The sequence below is a fragment of the Cucurbita pepo genome, chromosome LG08 (assembly GCF_002806865.2).
Source record: "Cucurbita pepo subsp. pepo cultivar mu-cu-16 chromosome LG08, ASM280686v2, whole genome shotgun sequence".
NCBI lineage: Eukaryota > Viridiplantae > Streptophyta > Magnoliopsida > Cucurbitales > Cucurbitaceae > Cucurbita > Cucurbita pepo.
The window spans coordinates 486,765-501,607 of record NC_036645.1 but is presented as its reverse complement, the minus strand read 5'-3'; the positions used below and the strand labels follow the sequence as shown (position 1 = coordinate 501,607).

The 14,843-nt window shown below is 35.2% G+C and overlaps 3 protein-coding genes across 5 annotated transcripts; 2 read left to right on the top strand and 1 right to left on the bottom strand.

The window, feature by feature from the left end:
- The first annotated feature begins 256 nt into the window (after positions 1–256).
- LOC111799661 (probable phospholipid hydroperoxide glutathione peroxidase) lies at positions 257–2,701 on the top strand. The gene is made up of 6 exons (XM_023683093.1): positions 257–502; positions 1,145–1,221; positions 1,432–1,493; positions 1,582–1,700; positions 2,202–2,369; positions 2,454–2,701. The coding sequence occupies exons 1-6, from the start codon at positions 356–358 to the stop codon at positions 2,484–2,486; spliced, it is 606 nt and encodes a 201-aa protein (XP_023538861.1). The 5' UTR covers positions 257–355; the 3' UTR covers positions 2,487–2,701.
- An 852-nt stretch (positions 2,702–3,553) lies between these two features.
- On the bottom strand, positions 3,554–5,541 carry LOC111801110. Of its 2 annotated transcripts, XR_002816083.1 has the most exons (4): positions 4,992–5,541; positions 4,199–4,457; positions 3,936–4,022; positions 3,554–3,832 (listed from the first exon to the last, which is right to left on the bottom strand). XR_002816083.1 is itself a non-coding variant. In XM_023685094.1 (2 exons), the coding sequence occupies exons 1-2, from the start codon at positions 5,464–5,466 to the stop codon at positions 4,378–4,380; spliced, it is 555 nt and encodes a 184-aa protein (XP_023540862.1). In that variant the 5' UTR covers positions 5,467–5,541; the 3' UTR covers positions 4,085–4,377. The 2 variants fall into 2 exon arrangements, 1 of the variants encoding a protein (XP_023540862.1); XM_023685094.1 differs by lacking the exons at positions 3,554–3,832; positions 3,936–4,022 and having other exon boundaries at positions 4,085–4,457.
- A 4,101-nt stretch (positions 5,542–9,642) lies between these two features.
- On the top strand, positions 9,643–13,910 carry LOC111799628 (rho GDP-dissociation inhibitor 1-like). Of its 2 annotated transcripts, XM_023683048.1 has the most exons (8): positions 9,643–9,725; positions 11,051–11,425; positions 11,493–11,652; positions 12,481–12,674; positions 12,757–12,823; positions 13,129–13,350; positions 13,431–13,555; positions 13,668–13,910. In XM_023683048.1, the coding sequence occupies exons 4-8, from the start codon at positions 12,555–12,557 to the stop codon at positions 13,746–13,748; spliced, it is 615 nt and encodes a 204-aa protein (XP_023538816.1). In that variant the 5' UTR covers positions 9,643–9,725; positions 11,051–11,425; positions 11,493–11,652; positions 12,481–12,554; the 3' UTR covers positions 13,749–13,910. The 2 variants fall into 2 exon arrangements, with proteins under 2 accessions (XP_023538816.1, XP_023538815.1); XM_023683047.1 differs by lacking the exons at positions 9,643–9,725; positions 11,051–11,425; positions 11,493–11,652 and having other exon boundaries at positions 12,464–12,674.
- The last annotated feature ends 933 nt before the right edge of the window (positions 13,911–14,843 follow it).

Sequence of the window (14,843 nt, the reverse complement as noted above, 5' to 3'; positions counted from 1 at the left end):
ACATAAATTAAAAGAGAAAATGTTATTTAAAAAAATAGTTAGCAATATTTTATTTATTAAGAAAAAATGGAAAATAAATGAAGTTGGAGGAAAGTTTCAAATACTCTCTAGAGTACCCAATATAACGTGGCAGTTGCTGATTTGTCCGTGACGAAGGGTTTTTAAGTCGGCGCGTATGTGTAGCAAAGCCGAACCAACTTACCCGCCGTGTCATTTTTCTAAACGTATAAATCCAAAAATGGGTATTTAATAAATTGCTGATGTAAACAAGGAAATAATTTTCTTTTGCTCTCACCAAACGCTGAACCAACTACGTAGGGCGGCGTTGAAATTTGAACATTGAATTCTCTTCCAAATGCATTTTCTTCAAATTGTCAATTGGATATCGCTCTTGATTCTCTGTGCATCAGCATTTTATTTCTATCGCACAGCCCAAATTTCTCCTTTCCCTCTGAATATGGCTCAAGAATCCTCCAATTCCATTTATGATTTCACTGTCAAGGTATCGTTGAGCTTCATCGCTTTTTAATTTACTCTGTTTGCTTAGAAATCCTTGGTTTTTGATGTCACATGGAAAATCTTCTGTGTCGTTGTTGTTGTTGCTGCGGCTGTTGTTCTTCGTTTCGCTGTTGAAGTGATTTGTTTGTTTAATTCGGTAGATCATCGATTAGTAGTTGTCCTTGATTTTGGAAGTATCTGAATTGTCGGACTTCGAAATATTCGGGATTCTTTTCTTGGCTTTAAATAGCATTGCCGTTCGCTGGCGTAGGTTTCTTTGTTGAGAGGATTTTCATTTTAATTTGTTTTACTTCGAAATATTTGGGATCCTTAGTTTTAACTACAGAATGAGAAGCCTTTGTATTACCTCTCGTTCTTCATTTCATCGACTTTGGCTTCTTTATTGAGGTGATGTTCAGTTTAATCTGTTTTTATTTCGGCAATTTTTTTATTAGTTCGCCACTGACTTTGGATATATCAGACATGTAAGATCCAAATCGAAGTACTAGGGATCCTTTCTGTTTTACAGCTGGTTTTTCATTTCGTTGACTTTGGCTGCTTTATTGAAGTGATTTTCTGTCTAATTCGTTCTGTTAACTTTTTTTTATTCGGGAATATCTGAATTGTAAAATGGTTTTCTTTGCAGGATATTCAAGGGAATGATGTGAACCTTAGTCAATACAGGGGGAAGGTTCTTCTTATAGTGAATGTTGCTTCTCAATGGTAATTTTTATTTTCTCATGGAACTATTTGAATGTTGTCAACTCTTCAAATTCACTCACGAAGATGAAATCATGTGCAAATGTTTAAAGTGAATTAAACAGAACCACCATTATATAAGGTTAGAGAAATCAATAAGTGAAAATGGGTCGAAGACTGATAAAAATGTCGAACTGTATCATTAATCTTCTTAAGATCTTTGTTGTTTTGCAGTGGTTTAACGCAGTCAAACTACAAGGAGTTAAATGTATTGTATGAAAAATACAAAAATCAAGGTCAGGCTTTAATTCATGGCAACATCAAAACTCATGAAGTTCTATATTTCAAGACTGTGGTTAGTTTAAACAATACTTATCTGAGCAGGTTTCGAGATATTGGCATTTCCTTGCAATCAGTTTGCAGCACAAGAGCCAGGAAGCAATGAGGAGATTCAGGAAACTGTATGCACAAGGTTCAAAGCTGAATTCCCCATATTTGATAAGGTAATCATAATATGATGCAAACTTTAAATAAAGCAAGTTGTCTTTAAATTATCAGGTTTAAACTATAGTGACAATCTACTATGAATATTAAATATCCTGGAGTATTTTTTATATCAAATATTGTAGAATTATTCATTTGTCTCAGCGAAATAATTAATTGAAGCGGGCCAAATCTTCATGGTTATTAGATCACTAAATGCATACAAGTTAGCCAGTTTGCAGCAATAGATTTTGTTTTATAAGGATACTCAATAAGCATATGATTTGAACTTTATTTGCGCAGTAGGACAAGTACTTTCATGCCACAAACACTGGTTACTAGGCATTTGTTTGTCCAATTATGGGAACAGTTAGGATGAGTTTGGTACTCTCTGTCTTTTGCTTGTATTCTATTTAATTCTTCTTTCCAAATCTTCCCTTTCTCTAGTTTTCCTTTTATTTTCTTCCTTTTAATTCNTCCAAAAGATTCTTCTAAACCTGCTTCTAATGTGGTTTTGTTAGGTTGAGGTTAACGGGAAGAATGCAGCACCCATTTATAGGTTCCTGAAATCACAAAAGGGTGGAATATTTGGGGATGGCATCAAATGGAACTTCACAAAGTTCTTGGTGAACAAAGAAGGAAAGGTGGTTGATAGATATGCTCCTACCACCTCGCCTTTCAAGATTGAGGTTAGTACATTTTCCTCTGATCAACTTTATATAGATCAAGACTATATGAAGAGCCTTATTTTATGTTTCTTCCTCATTCTGCAGAAAGATATCCAGAATCTGTTGCAATCTGCTTGAAAAACAAGGTCAGGAACCATACCCACCCAATAAATTCCAACAGTGCTTATTTTTAGTACTCTTTCGTTGTTATGTGAATGCACTTATGAATGTTTGTACGAACCGGTTTGTATTTTCTCTAGACCTTGCATGTAAGTTATGCCGTGAAGTTTGAATTCATTGACGCTTCTTGTCCATTTGATCATATGTAAAATTGAATTGTGTGATTACATCAAGCTCTTTTTTCTTCCCCCAACACCAACCGGTGTCTTAGCCACACACAAGAATTTCTTTCTTTGTTTGTGTGAAATCTTGTGTCAACTTAAGCATACTTGAACTAATTAAGATATGCACCCTTCAACAAAAAATTGGGAGTTCGAATCTCCGTATTGACATGTTGAACTTAAGAAAACCCTTTGTGAAGTCTTATGCTACATATACCACATGAAAATAAGCTCTCCCTATTGCATTACATGAACAGAAATTTCATGTAATGCATTATACCAAAACTTCACATTTGGTAAATTAACCCAATAATTTGGAAGACACTTAGTAACACAGTCCATGAACATAAATTTTCCAACTTAACCATCATTGAAGCTTAAAATTAATTACGTGCCAAATCACAACTTCTCAACATAAAACGCCAAGGCCTAAGAGCTTGGAAAAGCTCAAATATGGTTTGAAGTATCAAAGTAAAATACCGATAGCATTTATTAGACTGCCTTAATACAGGAAGTTTCCAGAAGTTGGCCCAATCAACCTAATTATTCGGAACTTGGAACGAATTGCTTTTTATAATCACTTCTTCATAATAATCTAAAATTAGAGTCCATTTTAATTAACATATTAATGCACACGTCAGTTCATTGTCGACCACTTTTACCATTTCTATAAATTGAATGTTGAGTAAAAAAGTTTAGATTCCAATTTTATGGACATAAAAGTTTATGGTAAAAAATTTTAAAAAAGAAACTTTCTTAACAATAATAAAATCTCAAAAGGTTAGTGCCTTTTCTTTTTCTTTTTCTTTTTAAAAGTTTGGTCACCTGTTACTTAAAAAAAATCTAAAAATACAATCGTTATCTAGTGAACACAAAAAATTAATAACAAAAGACATCATTAGCTCAGAATCTTTCGATTCATACAAACATTTTTTCTTCTATGGCATTCAAGCCGCGAAGGGAGACTAGAAATCATAAGCAGGGACGACATGTTCCCTGGTCTCGATCCTATTTTCGAGTCGTTGAATAGCATAAAAGAGATTATACCATCTACAACTCAAAATAAAAACCCAAGAACTTCCCTAGTCAGACATTGGAATAACAAAGAATGAACATTTCTCCCTTGCTTTCCATTGACAAAACCTGATAGTTAGTAAAGTCAGTGTCAGTTACCTTCAGAAATGGGGTCAAAACAGAAAAAAGAGAGCCAAAGTTGATGATGGGTTAATTTAACACTGTTAGTTACCTCAGCATATGCAAAAAGGTCAGTGAAAGAGACTTGGGGTGTTGGGTTGGGTGTTATGGAAGCTAACCTCTCAAAGAGTCAAACCCACTGCATAAAAACCATCAACTACTGCTTAAACCAACCAAATCAAAAAACAAGAAATAGATTTGATGAACTTATTCATATTATTATCATAAATTTATTCCCAATTTTACAAAAAGAACTACATATTTTACAAAATATATCTTAGTCAGACTCATTTTGGGGTATGGTTAATCTCAAACCTGATACATTCTTCATCTTCTTCTTCTTCTTCTTCATAAGTCAGACTCATCAAACAACCCGTCATTCATTCGTTCCATCTTTACTCGGACGCGTTCCAAGTCGGTTCACCATAAGGCTAAAGGTTACTAGTGCAAAAGATGCATTCCTTTTTCTCTGCCAAATCTAGTGATGATGCTTCTTAGTTGCATAATCTAACAGTACATGCCACTGCCTGAGCCCAAAATTTGAGCCTTGCCTTAACATCTTCTGGATGATCACCTATATGACCAAACATCACCAAAAATTCAGAACCATTCCTTTAAAAGGTATAAAAAAAATTGTGATCTAGAGAAAAGAAGGACAAATACAAACTGGAATCCTATGCATTATAACCATATGGTTTGTATCTGATAAGCTTTAAGTTATAAGTTAGAGAGCATATTAGTCTTTTGTTCTTGAAAAACTTGCAGATAAAACAGGTAAAATTGAGAATCCCCACGGAATTCAAAGTGATAAGCACAGGTTAGAGTGAAGACAAATCGAAAACTTTTGCCTCCACCCCACCAGTAAGGAACAAAAACCTAAACAGACACTAAATCTGTCAGTTTTCATACTTATCCATTCTATTTTAGAGTTCTAACTATTGGAAAAACTCCATTCTAGTCACTAAATTTCAACAGTCATCACCTCATTCTCGATTCAAACTGCTTACAAATCATAAACGAGCTACAGAATCCAGATGAACAGAAATGTACGAGAAAAAGAAACAAATCCAGTTCCAAAATCAAGATCCAACAGAAAAGAGCCACTAACCAGGACTGGAGATCTTCCAATTCGCAATCGGACTCGACACTGACGAACACGAATCCAACGCCGTCGAGCTCTCCGGCGACTTCTGGTGCTCGTCCATGTACTTTTGGCTCATGGAATAACAGAGCTCCAACGCCGGCAAAGTGTTGCAGAGCTCCGGAATCTCATCGTAACTGAAACCAAACCCTAGATCCACACACCCTTTAAGCTCATCCAGATCCTCATCCGTCAAGCTCTTCGTCCTCATCAACTCATCCTCATCCTCCACAAACCCCTCAAGCAAAACATGATTCTTCTTCTTCTTCTTCTTCATCTTCTTCGTCAAATTTTCCATCCCCATTTGAACCGACTCGTCCAAATCCGAATCCGACCCGATTTCCTCACCCTCTTCAATGGAGGAATCCTCATCTGGGTCTTCTCGAACTTCATTCACAGAAGAAACCCACAATTCAGATTCGCTGAAGAAACCACTTCCCATTTTTTTCTCCTTTTTCAAACTCGCCTCTCGTTCTGTAAAACGTGTCCGCGGCAGAGTTGGAGAAATGGGTCTCCGTTTATAAAGCGAGTGAATAGAAAAAGCGGCTTTTTTTTTATAATTATTTTTTTCTGTTTTCTATTTCATGCATGTATGGGGTTATAGCATGGATGATAGTATGTACATACATGACATGATGACGTGGATAGGGACAGCTGTTCCTAGAAGGTGGGATGATGACAAAAAACAGAGGTGGGGACACGTGGTAGTCATGTGGGGACAGGAGATTCCATCAATCGGAGAACGACAACGTGGGATGTGGGGCCCCGTCTTCCGACAAGTGGTGTTTGGTGTTGATCCCTTCCTACGTGTATGTACATCCACATCCACATATTATACAAATACAAAATAAATATTTTTCTCTTTTTTTCTCTCTAAATTATATAAAAAAAAAATGTTGCAATAACCACGTGTTAATGATTAAAATATTTATCTTTTCATTGATAATTTGTAATATTTATTTTTAATGTGAGACTTAATTTACCGCGGTTCTTTAGTGGTTTGGTCAATTTTTTATAAGCGGTTATTATTAATACGTGGTGTTTTGATCGTCAGAGCTACTACCACGGTAGCACGGGTATTTTAAATTATATATATATATATATGGAAAAGGTTAAATAAAAGTTAAAAAGATTGTTTTAATACTCTTCATAAAATGGATAAGGATAAATAGGAATTTAATATTTATCCATTAAAAATGAAACTAACTTAATACTAATTTTGGAATAAAATTGGATAAATCTAGACCATTTCTGGCACGTGCCGACTGACACGTGGGGATGCAACTAGATTTTTGTTCTGTTTTTTTTTTTTCCCTTTCCTTGTCATGTCGGTCGTTCCTTCCCATATGGTCTTTAAAATATATATTGTGGTTTGGAAAAAGTTTTATTTCTTTTTATTTCTTTTTACTTTTACACTTAAAAACAAATTAGTTTTTTCATAAAGGTTTCCCCACACCCCAAAAAGACAAATAATAATAATAATGATAATAATAATAATAATAAAACATGTCAACATAAATCTATTGAAATATATTCAAAGTTGTATATTAATTAAAAAAATAAAACCTAAGAAATCATATTCATTTTTTAATCTTTTTAAAGTTACCTCAATTAATTATAATATATATTATAATATACACACGTATATATTTGAATGTGGTGCTTGCCACATAGATTTCGATGATTTCCATTAGGGTTAGGACAACGGGATCATAAGAAGAGGGGGATTCTAGACGTGGTCGTTGTTCAAGACCGACTAGGGACTTGGGCTTTGACCAATGTTTTTCTTCTTTTGTGAGATCCCACATCGGTTAGAAACGAGAATGAAACATTTTCTTATAAAAGTGCGGAAACTTCTCCCTAACAGACGCGTTTTAAAACCATTAGGCTGACAACAATATATAACAGGACAAAGTAGACAGTATCTACTACGTTGGGCTTGAGTTGTTACAAATCGTATCAGAGCCCAACATCAATTGGAGAAAAGAACGAAACATCTCTTATAAGGGTGTAAAAACCTCTCACTAGTAGACGCGTTTTAAAATTATAAGGCTGACGACGATATGTAACAGGTCAAAGCGGACAACATCTACTAGCGGTAGACTTGAGGTGTTACATCTTTCATTTAATCCGTAGTCTGACTCACTTAGCGTTTACCTATTGTACTCTATGTTGAATATTTCAGCCTCATATAGTCCTCGATTCTTTTGTGCACGTCCTTATGATACAATTCCATTCCTAACGATAAGAATAAAGTAAGATAAGTATTGATTATCGAATAATAACAAAAACGAGAACGATAAATTAAAAAATAATAATAATAAGGAATGAAAATGAAAACTCATATCCATAAAAGGGGCATTTTGGGAATTATGATTTGTTACAAGACTTTAGCAAGGTTCATAGACACCATAATTTTCTTGTGGCTGTGGGTCAATCGTTGTGTCTATGATACTCCAATTATAATAATAATATTCCAAGAATCTTTTATTTTATTTTATTTTTATTTTTATTCAGCCAAATCCATCATTTTCTGATTTAAATGACCGAATTGCCCACAAAATCTGGCACTACCTGCGTATTGGATGTCTCCACTCCACGTTTCTCAGACGACATTATTTAATTAAAATTTAAATTATTATTTTAATAAAATTAAAATTAAAAAATATTTAACCAAACCCGAGTCTCGACCAATATTTTTGAATAGAATATTCAAATTTGATGAAAAAAACCTAGAAATGGGTTTCGATCTCGAACCATTTTTGTGTAATTTATAATTGGGACGTTAAAAAAAAAACCTGTTTCTCGTTTTGTTCTCTTACTATATTAATTTGAGATTGTATTCAGATTAAAATGAGACCCGAGAAAACTCGTATCCCTGTGCACGAGACTTTACAACTTAAACTCGAGCGCGAAAATTTTATTTGAAAGTTATTTTCGTAATCATTATTGGGAAAATAGTGGGAGATAAAAAGTTGAGAGAGAGTTCCTTGGGCAAATAATTATACCCAAAGAATCAGAGTGCTTTTTATGTTAAAAAGAGACCATTTTCAAACCATACAATTTTTGGGCATGAATGTGTCCATGTCATGAGACACAAGAAAGATATGCTTGGGTGCTATCTGCAACGTTTGAACTCGATATGAGTAAAGTGTATCTGATCGAGTTACCTTTAACTTTTTATATGCTTTATACAGAGCACATCGTGCTACGTGGGACAACCACAAGAAAGAGATCGGCACTTCATCGTTTGAATTATCGAGTTTCATAAGAAAGTGGATAAAATAATTTATGACAACATGAAGACGCCAACTGAATAGCTTTAAGGGATAATACCCTGTATTTCTCGAGCAACTTTTTTATGTACTAGATGAGTAATTTATTTAACCGTTATCAGGGTCGATAGTCGAGCCAAATGTGTTTAATTGGCTCAGAGAAACTCTCCACTTGTACTTAAATGCTTTGCTTCAAACTGAGAGCACGTTGCATGCTTGCTTAGGTTTGAATGTTCTATCGAAATATTCAAGTTTGATCGAGAACGAGTTTTACTCTCCAAGGCTCGACCTTCAAAGTTGGTCTTTGATTTCTTCTCCTCCTCCAAGAGTCGTGTAAGCCACTTGTGATAGAGCTAATACATCATTTGGTATAAAGAGTTTTCTCGATGCCTCCGTTTTCGTATAAGTGAGAAGAAACTTTGTCTCGAGAAAAAAAATTATCTAGATGAGGAACATGAATTGTCCACTTTGCCCCGTCATTAGCCTTACCGTTTTAAAATGCATTTGTTAAATAGAGGTTTCCACATCCTTATAAGAATGTTTTGTTCCCCTATCGAAACGGATGTAGAATCTCACAATAACACAACTATTTCTCGTCATCAAACTCTACAAACGGTCGTTGTCTTCAAATTTTGCAAGAACGACCGAAGAGAAAGTGCAATATCGAAAATGGGTCCAATACAGTTCATTGTTATTCGCAACTAGTTTGATCTGGTTCAACATAGTTCGGTGATTTTCGATCTGATTCAATGGATTTTTCTCTAATTTTCGACTCGGTTGGGTTGATTCTTTCGTCTAAATTTACTTTCTCACTAAATTATAATTTAATTTGGATGAATTTGCTTCAATTTTATATGGTTTAAGGCCATTAATGGTCCTATTGATGACGTGGATTGTGTAGGCTTAGTTAAATTGTAAGTGGTCCCCCTCAGCCGAATGCTTTTCCAGCCTTTTCCCCATATTCACATGTATGGATGGATGATGAATAAAGACTATGTCCACCGCATCACATCATGCATGGATGTATGTATGTATGAGTGATTCACAATATAGCCACGTAATCACTAAGGGGCAGGAATCCAGTACGACAGTTACAGGCTAACAACCCACGTGGCCTGTCACTATCGGTCAATAAATTTTCTTCCTCCGGAGACAAATAAAAAAAAAAAAAAAAACTCATATTTCTTTATAACTTATATGGAGCGACATTTTTGGTTAGATGGGACCCACCACCTTGTGGGACCCATTTTGGGTTTTCTTACAAAATTATTTTTAATTGTAAATTAATTTCCAGCTGTAAAAGTTCTTAATTTCTTGATTTTATATGATATTATACTATTTACCAAATGAACAAATATATTATTTACACATCGCCGGAGTTCTAGACAGTTCGTCCTCGTCGCCGGAATCCGTTCGACTTGCTCGGGTGAGTACATTGGTTATACCTTCATTCTTGGAATTTAAGAACTGGAGTTCTTCTCTTAGAAAATTTTAGTCGGCTTGCTCTCTGAAAGAATCATAGTGTTTTCTATTATGTGGGAACTTAATCCCTCAAGGTTTTCTGAGCGAGTTAATGTCGGAGATGTTATGAATCTAGTGTTCGCTCTGTTTAGGGCTTACGTTTCTTTGATGGTAATATTCTGTGTTCTGTTAATAATCTTATTTCCAGATGTGTTTAGAAAACAGTTTCCACGTATTTTCCAGAATTCTGTCATCTATACAGATTTGTGAAATAAGAACAGTATGAAATTTTCGTCCACTGACATAACATTGTATAAGAGTTGATGGTGTTTCATTCAAAAACTCAAAAAAACATAGTCAATTCGATAATCTGAGTGTTGTGGTGTGGTGGTAATGATAAACTCAATCATATTCAACCGAAGTTTGTTAGCTGGGTAATTACATCTGTTCCTGTTTGTTATTAGTGCTGTAACAAGAGAATGGTACATATGTATTTTCAACTGAGATTGCTTATGAGACATGAAATATAGGCTCATATCTCGGTGGATGTAGATCAATTATTATGTTGAACCACTTGAAAATCTTGTGCGTTACTCTGCTGTTTCTTTTCTTTTTCTTAATCTTTTTTATTGTTCCTTCTTTTTTTTCTTTTTTCTGGTTAAATTGCTATTCATTTATGCTTATGATAGACTTCCATTATACTTGACCTTTGTAAGAAGAGGGGAGAGGCGACAAGTGATGTTGAAATATGTTAAATGGATAGCTTATCCTTCTTTTCTTTTGCATGGGCCTCATAAACACACCACTCCGTATCTAGCTCTATACCATTTGTAACAGCCCAAGCCCACCACTAGCAAATATTGTCCTCTTTCGGCTTTTCCTTTTGTTGTTTCCCTGAAGGTTTTTAAAAGGCGTCTGCTGTAGAGAGATTTTCACCCCTTTGATAAAGAATGCTTCGTTACCCTCTCCTATCAATGTGGGATCTCTCAGTTAGATAGGAAAGTTAGTTAGAATGTAAGCTTGGTGTAAACAAGGAGAAATAGTGAGAATGCAGAAATTGGGACGTTAGAGGAGTCACTAGGCCAACTGAAATACAATCTGTTGTACTCTGATTATGCAATTAAACCTAAGGCCACGGTTGATTTTTTTATTTTTGCGAAAGGTTAAGAAACTGAAAACAAGGAAAAGTAATAGACTTGTAAAATTATATCATCTTAATCTTTAACTCTTTGTCCATTGCGCTGCATTTCAGCGTTGCCATGCTGAATCTGTCTTTTTGACTTTATGCAGGGACAAGTCCAGGATCACACTGTCGATTACACAACTTGAGGAAGATCCACTTTTGGAAACATTGGATAAAGTTATATGGCAGGTTTGTGAAACAACATTGTACCCAAGCCCAAGCCCAGGCAGTGGCCGGCAAATATTGTCCTCTTTGGACTTTCCCGTCTGAACTTTCCACTGCTTGCAAATATTGTCCTCTTTGGACTTTCCCTTCTGAACTTCCCTTCAAGGTTTTAAAACACATCTTCTAGGGAGAGGTTTCTACACCCTTGTAAAGAATGTTTCGTTCCTCTCCAACCGATGTGGGATCTCACACATTTTACTGCAGCCACTTTCCCATTTGAAAAGAAGTTCACTCTCCTTGTTCGTGCTGGAAATTTGGTAGTTCTCTCTCCTTCTCACACGCATATGGACATGCACAGATACTAATCCTTGTATCTGAATTTAGGTTCAAGAAATACAACTGACAACATCACTCGATCAGGAAGGTCTAAAAAGGGCATTGCAGCGGGTATTGCAACGCGTCCCATGATTTCAAATCAGAACACCTTGTTCGATTTTGTATGAAGCTGTCTGTAAACAAGATGCTGTCAATTCAGTTGTTTCCAGTAAGTTGTATATTTTGTCTGCTTTGTTCAGCTATTCTAATTGTTACAGGTCTTGTAAGCATGGTTGCTCGGTCATTGTCTGACAGCGCTCTGCTTGGAAGATTTGTAGTCTCTGTTTTTCATAGGCAATATAATAGTGGGTAAAGTTCAATTAACCATAGTTTCTATTTGATTTCTTCCTTTATAAGTTTCATTATCCTTAGAAACCGATAGATTTTATCTTATCAAACATCATTATTTGTTGAAAATAGATCATTCATGGAGTCTAATTTGGCCCATGAGCATCTCTCTTCGTACATCTCATGTCACTATGGAGGAGACATGAGCACGAAAATAGATCTTAACAAAGATCAATATCGTCCTCAGGTTTCATACCAGTATTCGACCCTTAAAAAAAAAGAACTTCGTATTTAACATCAACTTAATAACACGATGCACCAAAAAGGAAAAAAAAAAAAGTAAAAAGGAGCTAGCCCATCAACATCAATTGATGTAGCTTATTGTTGAATACAAAATCCTTATGATTTGGTACCACATAATGAACTAATAGTTAGCTGCAATAAGTACGAACAAAATATGATCAGCCAACATACTCATACAAAAGCATGTATTTTGTGTATGAAAAAAGGGTTGGCTGCTGGTAATATACTCAAAACAAATGATTATATTGTTGCCCTAAACAGTTTCTCTTATCTTCCACAACTTTTATGATATAAAAGGGAGAGGGAAACATCTATTTTTAGCAAGCCTAGCTTCCAAAAGCATCTATACTTCTGGTGGCCTAAAACTTTCTCTCTTCTTCTTTCTTCATATATTTTACAATGTCAGCTGTGGTTGGTTCTCTCTCAACCAAGAACGTTAAGTTCAACCCTCAAGTAGGGGAGGAAGAGCTCGGTAAGTCTATGAACGATCGAGAAGGAGAAGAGATTATTGAAGAAGACGAAGATGACAAACTTAAGCCTGAGGGAGAAGTCGATCTCGGTCCTCGGTTCTCTATCAAGGAACAACTCGAGAAAGATAAGGTAAGTTCGTAAGATTGAGTTTGATATGACTTTTTAACAATACTTTTGTTGATCCATCATAGCTTTGGTTTTGTTTTTCTAGGATGATGAAAGCTTGAGAAAATGGAAGGAACAGTTGTTGGGTAGTGTTGATCTCTCTGCCATTGGAGGTGAACATGAATTTCTTCTTTGTGTTGATGCTATTTAATTTTAAGAACAACCATATCTATTCGAATGGATCTCTGAAGCGGATTCCTTGAATTCTTATAGATATAACCAACATATCTGAACAACATCATTATTGAAATCACTGACCATATATCTAATATTGATCATAATTTATAAGAACATTTTATAGTCAAAGTAAGATTGAGACGGGTTAAAGGTTTACTCGACGTCACGTATCCCGAGAAAGCCTACCCGCTGTTGACTTATGATATGATCAAAGGATGAATGATGTGTTTTGGTGAAGCAGAAAGCAAAGAAGCAGAAGTGAAAATCCAGAGCCTAACAATCCAATGTCCAGGGCGAGCAGATCTTGTGCTGCCATTGCCATTTACCAAAACTTCCAAGAGCAACAGCCTCTTCGCCATCAAGGAAGGCTCCCGATACCGACTCCGATTCAGTTTCGTTGTCGTTGGGAACATCGTCTCCGGTCTCAAGTACACGAACACTGTCTGGAAGACTGGCGTGAGAGGTTTGTTTCCATATAAGTTGAAAAAGTTGAGAACTTTTTACATCTGTTTTTGTTTGATGGGTTGAATTTTGTTTTGACAGTGGATCACACCAAGAAAATGCTGGGAACATTCAGTCCTCAAAAGGATCCATATGTGTATGAAATGGAAGAAGAAGTCACACCGTCTGGAATGTTTGCGAGAGGCTCTTATTCTGCAAGAACAAAGGTAAAAAACCAGACAAAACATTCGTAGATTTTAAAACACAGCAGTAAATCAGCGTAGTTTTCTGAGGACAAAATTGATCAAACTGTTCTTGATTGTTCTTGTTTTGTCCCAGTTTGTGGATGATGATGGGAAGTGCTTCTTGGATGTGAGCTACCACTTTGAAATCCAAAAGAATTGGGCAACACCCTCTTGAGATATTGTTGCAAAGGGAGAAGCTTTGGGTTTGGATAATGCTTCAATTGAAAGGCTCAACTTATTGTGTTACTTTTTGCTGTAATCCAATAGGGATTTGTGTATCACTTTTGTTCATTCAATATATATTTTAGCCGACGAACTTACCTTTCGGTATCTGTGCATACACATTGGTTACTTCAATCAATATCTCAACGTTATTGGTTAATAGCTAAGTAAAGGTGCTACAAATATTTAAATCATAATCAACATGTGCTATTAATTTTCGGGAAACTCGAATGTTCAAAGTTTCTTCTCAAAAAGTATGAAACAATATACATATTTTTGATATGATTCAACAATTTTTCGAGAATTAGTGTGTAATTATAGCCATAAACTCTTTTGAGCTTTTTTTTTTTCTTTCCAACTCAAGCCGTTTTTATTATATAATAGACTCAACTTGTTGATTGAATTATTCGGGTCATTTATTCAGATTTTTTGTTTTAAGAGTTGCAAAGGAACGAATATCCAATGAAATGTATAAATATTGTATCATAAGTAAAAAAAAAAAAAAAAAGGACCGGTTAAATTTGAGCTAATTCAGTACAGACTCAAACTAATTTTAGACGAACTTATGAATCAACCAAACTCATAGATTGATTGGTTTTTCGAGTTACCAGGTTCTTTCAATACCTCTAACCTTTTTATCTCGTCTTTTTATTCCTTCTAAGTTTATTTTTTTATTAGGCCATTGTCATTCATAGAGTACCGCCAAAAAGAAAGAAAAGTTTCAAAACTTTATATAATATCATCATTCTTACCAACGAAATTATATTTGCATCAAATCGACATTATTATGTCGGAACCGTTAAATAATCTTTATTAAAGGAGATTATTAGAGGTTTAACATTCAATTTAGTTAGTTTAGTGGTTGAATAAAATGATTGTGTGGGTTGCTTAAAGCTTAATTATTAAAGAGAGGTTGATATGGGAGAAGGCAGGCCCTCCCAACATGTGCCTCAGTGATCTTGTTTTTGCTTAACTCTTACTCTAAACCCAAGTCTTTTCATTCTCTTCTTCTATCTTTTTGCTTCTTTCCTAATCTCAATTGTGTTTT

What these genes read in the sequence shown, in the direction of transcription:
- LOC111799661 (XM_023683093.1), top strand. Translation starts at nt 356, where the DNA reads ATGCATTTTCTTCAAATTGTCAATTGGATATCGCTCTTGATTCTCTGT. An exon ending in GTGAATGTTGCTTCTCAATG is followed by an intron (nt 1,222 to 1,431) that starts GTAATTTTTATT and finishes GTTGTTTTGCAG; the next exon opens with TGGTTTAACGCAGTCAAACT. An exon ending in CCTCGCCTTTCAAGATTGAG is followed by an intron (nt 2,370 to 2,453) that starts GTTAGTACATTT and finishes CTCATTCTGCAG; the next exon opens with AAAGATATCCAGAATCTGTT.
- LOC111801110 (XM_023685094.1), bottom strand. Translation starts at nt 5,466, where the DNA reads ATGGGAAGTGGTTTCTTCAGCGAATCTGAATTGTGGGTTTCTTCTGTG. An exon ending in TTGGAAGATCTCCAGTCCTG is followed by an intron (nt 4,458 to 4,991) that starts GTTAGTGGCTCT and finishes TTGGTCATATAG; the next exon opens with GTGATCATCCAGAAGATGTT.
- LOC111799628 (XM_023683047.1), top strand. Translation starts at nt 12,474, where the DNA reads ATGTCAGCTGTGGTTGGTTCTCTCTCAACCAAGAACGTTAAGTTCAAC. An exon ending in TGATCTCTCTGCCATTGGAG is followed by an intron (nt 12,824 to 13,128) that starts GTGAACATGAAT and finishes TTGGTGAAGCAG; the next exon opens with AAAGCAAAGAAGCAGAAGTG. An exon ending in CTGGAAGACTGGCGTGAGAG is followed by an intron (nt 13,351 to 13,430) that starts GTTTGTTTCCAT and finishes TTGTTTTGACAG; the next exon opens with TGGATCACACCAAGAAAATG.